This window comes from Triticum aestivum, chromosome 4A, assembly GCF_018294505.1.
Source record: "Triticum aestivum cultivar Chinese Spring chromosome 4A, IWGSC CS RefSeq v2.1, whole genome shotgun sequence".
NCBI lineage: Eukaryota > Viridiplantae > Streptophyta > Magnoliopsida > Poales > Poaceae > Triticum > Triticum aestivum.
Window position 1 is genome coordinate 718,016,038 of NC_057803.1, and position 8,189 is coordinate 718,024,226.

Consider the following 8,189-nt stretch of genomic DNA (forward strand, 5'->3'; position numbering starts at 1 on the left):
CTCCATCCGTTCCCAAATACTTGTCTTTCTAGGCATTTCAAATGGACTCAACATACGGATGTATGTAGACATATTTTAAAGTGTAGATTCACTCATTTTGCGCCGTATGTAGTCACTTGTTAAAATCTCTAGAAAGACAAGTATTTAGGAACGGAAGGAGTAGATTACTAAAGTTTATACATAGCATATGTACAAAAAGAAAAATGGGTACGATATGAAATGCCACCAAATGAGAGTATCCAAACTGGACTGCCTTGTCTGTTGATGGCTCTTACTCATCTTAGGATGGCAGTGTGGGTGTTGGTATGATTTTGCGGCGTGACGACGGATCGGTAATTTTTGCTGCCTACTGTGTTATTTTTAATTGTAACGAGGCGTTGGAGGCGGAGATTCATGCACTTATGCAGGGGATGGCCCTAGCGTTACAACATACAGAACGGCAAGTAATGGTGCAATCTGATTCTTCCGAAGCGCTATCAATCCTCTCAAGTGATAGCTTGTCTTGTTCGGCTTATGGACACCTAGTAGCAGAAATCAAGACATTGATGAATGAAAGGGAGTTTGTTCCACAGAAAATTAGTAGAGCTCAAAACAGGGTAGCAGATTGTATGGCAAACTATAGCCGTATTGAGTCATGTACTGCGGTGTGGATGTGCAGATGTCCTCCATGTTGTGAGGACTTATTGCCTCTCGATTGTAACCCTATAAGTTTGGAATAAAACTCCCATATGATTTCGCAAAAAAAAAATGAGAGTATCCAAGTATCTACGGTAAAGTATGCAGGAAAAATGCTTAAATATATTCCACCATTACCGTATCCACAATAGAAATTGCAGCAAGTGGTGAAAAGTCAGAATCTAACAATGAAAAACAAGAAAGTTGAACCGAATGAAGGGTTAATCAAGCCACACATTAATGTCGTTAAAGATTTTGGTTCCTAATCTCGCAGAAGACAAGGTAGTCACAAAATAAATAGAGAAGATTTCTCTCATAAAAGGCTCATTTATTATGGATTGTGGCGCCAAATTGGAGCTGCCATCACATTTGTAGGTTTTATCCTTGTTACTTTTCACGACGATGAAAGCACTTGTTACAATTCATCTGAGCCTCCCAGAACCAACTCCTTGAACCGAGTTATGCAATCCATTGCCCGCTTGAATTCACCACTCTCGAGGGCAAAGCTGAACCGGCAGTAGTCTGTTATTCCGGTCCATGTGCTGCTACTTATACACAATCCAGTGGATCTAAGAAGCACCTCCCTGATGTTGCAACCATTGAGCGTGCCTTCGAAACCGTTGACCCTGAATAATTTGCCAATGTAGGCGGTTGGTTTGGCCAGCATCGAGATACCACCATGACAGCCCACAACATCCCAGCCACAGCTCTCGAGTGTCTGTTCATAGCAGAAAAGAAAACAAAAGGGGTAAAGTATTCAGATATGTTGACTCAAAGTTTGCATCCTGCTCAAAAGCATGTCACTCTGGTTGCAGTTATATCACTTTTCTTTGCGAAATAGTAGCACGGAAATTTCGGATGCATTGATTGGCAACACAAACTCAAGTTACTTAGATTTCTCCATGAACTGGGTTTTGGAAGGGAACACGCCTCATCGATGAAATAAAAGTAAAACTGAGAGGAGAGTAGAGAATTTTAAAAGGCTAACCTTCATCAAGTGGTTGGCACGATCCTTCAGTGTCTCCTTTTGCTCCGCAATGAGATTAGAGAAATGCTTATCCCAGTCGTACTTGAGACCCAACAGTTTTCTGAAAGTGTACTTCAATGTGCTATGTGGCTGACTCAAGATTGGGAAACTATATTCCAAGGACCGGTCTTTCGAGATGAGAAACCCAAATTTAAGCCCAGCCATGGTAAGCTCAAGCGACAGCTCTCCGAGCAGATAAACAGGGGCAACATGGCCAGCCATAGCGTCAAGACATCTTTCTAAATCCCAACAAGGCCAGCTATCGAATGGGAACTGGACACAAGGGAAGGGCCAGTCATCGGTTTGGAACTCCAGACCAGAGAAGGAGGTATCTATCACTACCCTAGCTGCATTTCTAGCACAGATAGAAAGCAGCTCTTCTATCTCCTTGGCACTGTACAGGAAACCAGAAGGGTTGATTGTGGGGCCAGAAATATACACCCAAGCCGTCGAAAACGAAAACAATTCCTCGTTATTAAGTGTGTCCTGTAGAACACTCGGTTCAATCTTAAAGCCTGAACTTGATTTTGTTGGAATAGTCAAGGTGTTTGCGTTCAGAAACTTTGCTGCAGAGACATAATGACCATTGGTGCCCAAGGGGAAAACGAAGGTGCCTCGTTCTTGCACACAGCGACGAACAAGCTTGTTGAAGAGTGCCGGACTGGTATTACCATATATAATTTCAGAATCAGATTCCGCCGGGTAATTATAGTTACGTTTCAACAGCCTCTCAATGCCGGATCGAACATCAGTTTCAGAACCCATGATGTTCTGCCTAACAAAGCTTTCAAAAATGGAGGCCTTCACTGAAGAAGGTATCGGCAAGAAGCTGCGATCTAAATCCATATGAATGACATAAGATTCCTTGGAATCGGGAAGGAAAAAATCAGCTTCTTTTATGGCAGATATGGCAGAATCAGAAAATCCTATCATCCTCTGAGGCAGCACTAATGCAGGTTGTCTCTGAAAAAGAGCAAGGAAAAATTAGAAGACAATGAACCAAAGCAAACAATAGGGCCACAAATATTGCAGAGGCCACACTTTTTCGAAGAGCAATACTCCATAGATTCCTGACCATATTATCATTTTTACCCAGAATAATAAGATGAAAACACATTAAAATGTCCTAGTAATACATTTAGCTGTTCATGTCAGTAGGTTTTATCCAACTAAGGAGGATCTACTCCAAATTTTAAAAAGAAAAGTAGCTGAAGTGACTAATGCTTTTAGACATCAGATTTCGTCGTGCGGATGAGTGACGTGGGTAATTGCAGAGAAGTTCGGTTACCTCTTGCTGCGCATGCGGCTCACAATTTTGAAATGCTAACAGCTGATGGAAAAGACAGCCATAATACTGCTGGCTGATCACAGAAGTGTGCCCTTCCAGTAGCTCAACAGTTTGTGACAATGCCTCGCTGAAAGCCGCCTGTTCAGAAATGGTGAAAGCAACTTCCAGATCAGAATAAACCTGCAAGATAAAGCAAACGGAAACATTTAGAGCAAGTTTCCAAAGTAAGATGTAAGAATACAAAAAGGTTGAATTAAAATTACAGGCTAATCAATATAACATGGTATTGTAGGTTCACTGAATGTCACCTGATTCTTTACTAAACCGCACAGTACAGTTGCATGCGAAGGTAGGGTGTTTCCAGCAAGATATCGCAACACACTATTAGAGCTTGGCACACGAGACAACTCCAGATGCTCTGAAATATCCAGGAATAACCATGAACCAACATCTTTCGTTACGTTTAGCAAGTTCACAAAAGCAGCAGTGCTGATAGTGTCGAACTGAGCCATGCCAGTAACAACAACTTGAGGCTTCAGTTTCCTGATAAACTCAATCAGCAAGTCACATTTACGTGGTGATTCAATTACAGTCACTATGTTTTCAGCTTCGGTACAATCTGCTCTTTCCTGAAAAAAAAAAAACAAAGCAGTACCTTCAGCATTCTTGTCACCATTATTTTTCTTCACGGAAAAGACATGTGTCGCCAGAGAAGTGTTGTCTCAAATGCACAAGCTAGCTGCAGAGCAAAGTACCTCAATTGTTGAAGATGTTAACCATTGTTTGGGCAAGTGTCTGGTCAGATGTTCATCAACAATTGCAAGCGCGGGCGAGAACAACTGAAGAGCATTTTCTATCGCTACAGCACGAGAAGGGAATACAACAACATTCTGGTGCACCAGAAAAGAAAAATGAGTATGATATGAAGCATAAGATAGATGCAACAAGCAAGTCAGTCATACGAATTTCTAGTATAAACAGGCATAACTGTGAAGGAAAAAAGACACCAAGTATTACATCAGGAGTTAACGGGATGTGGTGGTAAGCCTTCATAAATCCAGTAACAAGATTCCGGAAGTTTAAACATCCAGCTGGAGGCTCACAAGGATTGGACTTGTTCTCTTTCAAAAAGCTAGCTAGGTATGCTAGGAAGGAAATTTTTTCATCAGCAACAGAATTGTCATCAAAGGACAAATCCAGGGAGCTGCTGACTTCAGGGAATCCATCTTTAAGAAAGTCAAATATTTTCTTCACCTGAAAATACTCAACATTAATAGTCTCCCCTCCCTTATATTTTATAATTTGATAAATTTAAAAAGGACACACACAAACCTGGTCGGGCTGGCGAAGATGACAACTATACATAGACAAAGCATGTGAAACGCAGCCACCAGATTTCATGTATGCACAGGCTGTGCGTGCGGAGATAGGTTGATTCCCACCAAGATCCACAAAGAATTCAAATCGATGTGGGCTATTTTTCTCGATTTCAACTAAATCTGAAAGATCTGTGTCGGCAGCCTGCAAAGAACCCACCTACTTGGTAATGATGCTACATAAAAATGCCATTGTAATCTACTGCTGTAAATATTAAAAGCTAGTATAATGCAACTCGAAGTGCATATCGTTGACCAAATAAGGACATGCTGGCATACAGAAGATTTGCTGGTTAATCAACACCTGGTCTGTCATAGAACCCTCACCTGCATAAGTTTTGATTGCCAGAGATTATTGATGCGAAATCCACGGCGTAAAAATAAGCGTTCACATAAAACTTGACCCGGTCGGCCTCCCATGCTGAATATCATGATACCCATAGGCTTTATGAGAGCTATCCCTTCTTCAACTGCACGAGCAATCAACCCAAGGCCAAATTGGTCCTCAACAACACCCTGTATGCAGTAAAATATGCAATAAGTTTAAAAGCACAACAAACCCCCCAAAAAAGGAAATTGGAACAGCACACAGCAATCATAAGACATACTAACTTGAGTGGACCTATGTGTCATTCACAAAAGCATCAAAACCTCTGTATCTAACAGATCATAAGTGAATATTACAGATACTAATAATTCCATAGTCCATCAGTCATTTGTTTAGACGAGCTTGGAGAACAAATCACATGTCAACACATTTTCTAGACACATAGAAGATGTCTTTCAACTGACCTGAAAGGAACAGTAGTTGCACAGAGAGTACAAGAACTCCTCACTTGAAGTGTTAATTTTAATATTTGGCATCACCTCTGGATTGGGGTCAAGAACCTGAAAAACAGATAAAGTATGTTTCTTCAAATCTGGTCTGCAACAACTTGCTTTCACCAAAGATGTTAACAGCTGACCATACCTGTGGTATGCATCCAACAATGCAATCAAGCTCTATCTTGCTGTCTCTACAGCAAGAAAGAAGATCCGACTCATGGAACTCAATTCTGTCAAGCAAAGTTTTCCCCTCCCCGTCGTAGATTGGTAGACCATCATCGTCTAGTGCATTCAAGTAAAGGTTTATCCGTGCAATCTTGATAGCTCTTGGGTTTATATCCAGACCATAGACCTGGGAAGAAACAAACAATGCTCAGCTTCGTTTTCTGACAAAATCCCAAAAATATAACTTGTCATCCCCTTGTTTTCAAAGGACACTGACTATGGGCCAAAAGTCATGAAACCTGAGTAAAGATGTTAATTGCTACAACTCCCACTTGTCTAACACGCTTGGAGCAAGATAAAGTATCGAGCGACAGAAGAAGAGATACCAACCTTGAAAGGAGACCACCTTTGTGCAAGTGCAATGGACATCCATCCATTCCCACATCCCAGCTCTGCTACTGTCTTGTCCCTGAAAATGGAATCCGGTTGCTGTCCGAGGCCCTCGTAGAACGCGGCGGAGCAAGGAACAAAAATGCCAGGCATCTCGATCGTTGTTATTTGCCGAAATCCTAGAAGCAGTTGATTAATCCATCAAGTTATGGGAAGCAAATTTGTTATCAAACAACAATGGAAGTGCTTACCAATTACATTGTGTCAACCAAAGATAATACATGAAGCAATTAATAATTTTTTTTATTTATAAATACACATAGCAAACTCAATCAGGAGAAAATGTAAGTAAGAGTCTTGCAAATTGCACTTGTCGGCTTGTCGCAGTAGACACAAAGATACAACATTTTAATGCTGTTCACATAGATTAAAATAGCCCGCAAAATAGCCGTGATACCTGCGCTATAGCTGCCCGAGAGCCTCGCCGCTACGCTATGGTTGCTGTCACGAAATCCTCCACAAATCCCTATAAATGGCTCAACCAATAGCAAAACCCTCTAGGAATCATCTCTTCCACCAGAAAAATTTCCGCTATTTGCCGCAATTGCCCGCTATGGCGGCCGCTATAGCTGTTGGGAGAGGCCGCCGTGAAATTGTTTCTCCCGCGATTTTAATCTATGGCTGTTCATCATTGTTAATTACGACGATAGGTTAGGCAGGATTGCTTTGCTTCTGCCAAAAACAAAGAAATCAGAAGAAGTTTCTCAGCAGACAGTATAGTACTACTACTTAGTATAAACTTCTGGTGGATAAAGCATCGCTCGCCTCAAAAGAAAAATGGAAAAAAGAACCCAGATAATTCTGTCTCTAATCTTCACAAATTAACCGCGGATAAGTCGACAAGCGGCCAAGGGTAGGGAGGAGAGGAGAGGACCTTGTTGTTGTTGTAGTTGCGGGTCGTCGGGGATGATGCGGAAGTTGAAGGCGCGAAGGCAGTCCTGTCCGGCGGCTGGATCCGTGAAACGGCGGCGCACGGCTCCGAGGAGGCGCCGTGCGGCTGCGCGGGAGGCGGGGGCGTCGAGGCGCCGGAGCAGGGCCTCGGCGGCGCCGTACGCGGACGCTGCGCAGGACGCCAGGAAGGCCTCCACCTCCACGTCCATGTCCTCGCCAGGGCTCGCCGGCGCCGCCATTCCCGTCTCAAGGTCTCACGGAAAATTCGATTTGGGTGGGTCCAGGCAGACCGCTGTCGACAGTGCGTGTGTGTGACCACTGACCAGGTCAACTAATATACAACTCGGTGGTGGCTGACCGAAGAGAGAAGAGACCCAGCGGCCAGCGCAGACTTTATTTTTCTGCCTACAACATGGCCCAAAGTCGAAAATGCCCCCAAACACTTTCTATTTCTTTTTTTAGCAAGACACCTTTTTATTTCTCATAAATCATTACTACTGTATATGTAGTGAATCACTTCTTCATTTTGAATTTTTTTATAAGATCAACCTGCCCGCCGTTATTACTCAAAAGGTGTGTGGAGGTACTCTTACAAAGCAGATCAAAAGATACAACATGAGCCGAGAATAAGCCTAACACCTCGTTGAGGCCCAACCGACGATGGCTGAACTTCACGACAACACCCCAAAGAGGGCGACGGTGGAAAACATTGCCGCTGTCGAGTCCGAGCAAACAGACAAAGGTTGTCACCCAAAGCTTGGCACAAGCACGAGACCCACGATGACTTCTTTAGAAAGCAAGCTGGCCGCCGTCGGTGCCAACACCCGATAACGCGAAGTTTTCGCTCGAAAACTCGCGTACGCACTAATAAAGAAAAGCCTAGCAGTAGCACGAATCTAATGCCTAGCAGTAGCACGGGTTCCTGCGTTACTGGTAAGGTGTTACAGCTAACTTACATTACTAGGGAAAAGCCTAGCAGCAGTGCGGGTTTTGGCCTTCTCAGTAGCGCGGGTACCGGCGCTACTAATAAGGCGCTACAGCTAACGTATAGCAGTAGCGCGTGTTGACCCACGCTACTGCTACACATGAATAGCTGCAGCGCTCTTTAGAAAAGGACGCTACTGATATTATCTGCAGCGCCGTTTACAGGGAAGCGCTACTGGTAAGTCGGCGCTACTGTTAAATCCCCCCCTCGCTACTACTAGTTTTATTAGTTTTTTTCCCTGCATATTTGTTTTTTATTTGTTTTGCATTTGAATAGGCTTTATACAATAATCTTTAGCATATCATCCACATACAAATGTAATCATAGCATATACATACAATTAGTCTCATCAAATCATGTCATCATCATAATCATCATCCAACACAAAGTGGTCTCTCGTCATCAATCTCGAAAATAGCGATACAAGTCTCGATTACTTGCAAATACATCGTCATCCATCTAAACAATGATATACACGAAAAATAGCTATCATTTTGAGTACATGAG

At 42.9% G+C, this 8,189-nt stretch overlaps 1 protein-coding gene across 2 annotated transcripts; it reads right to left on the reverse strand.

Annotated features, from left to right (window-relative positions):
• Positions 1–818: 818 nt before the first annotated feature.
• On the reverse strand, positions 819–6,986 carry LOC123083372 (methionine S-methyltransferase). Of its 2 annotated transcripts, XM_044505431.1 has the most exons (13): positions 6,681–6,972; positions 6,204–6,478; positions 5,747–5,925; positions 5,337–5,543; positions 5,159–5,254; positions 4,694–4,882; positions 4,323–4,511; positions 4,008–4,244; positions 3,746–3,880; positions 3,299–3,619; positions 2,991–3,170; positions 1,664–2,665; positions 820–1,393 (listed from the first exon to the last, which is right to left on the reverse strand). In XM_044505431.1, exons 3-13 carry the CDS (start codon positions 5,897–5,899, stop codon positions 1,091–1,093), a joined length of 3,012 nt encoding a protein of 1,003 aa, XP_044361366.1. In that variant the 5' UTR covers positions 5,900–5,925; positions 6,204–6,478; positions 6,681–6,972; the 3' UTR covers positions 820–1,090. The 2 variants fall into 2 exon arrangements, with proteins under 2 accessions (XP_044361365.1, XP_044361366.1); XM_044505430.1 differs by lacking the exon at positions 6,204–6,478 and having other exon boundaries at positions 819–1,393; positions 6,681–6,986.
• Positions 6,987–8,189: the final 1,203 nt, after the last annotated feature.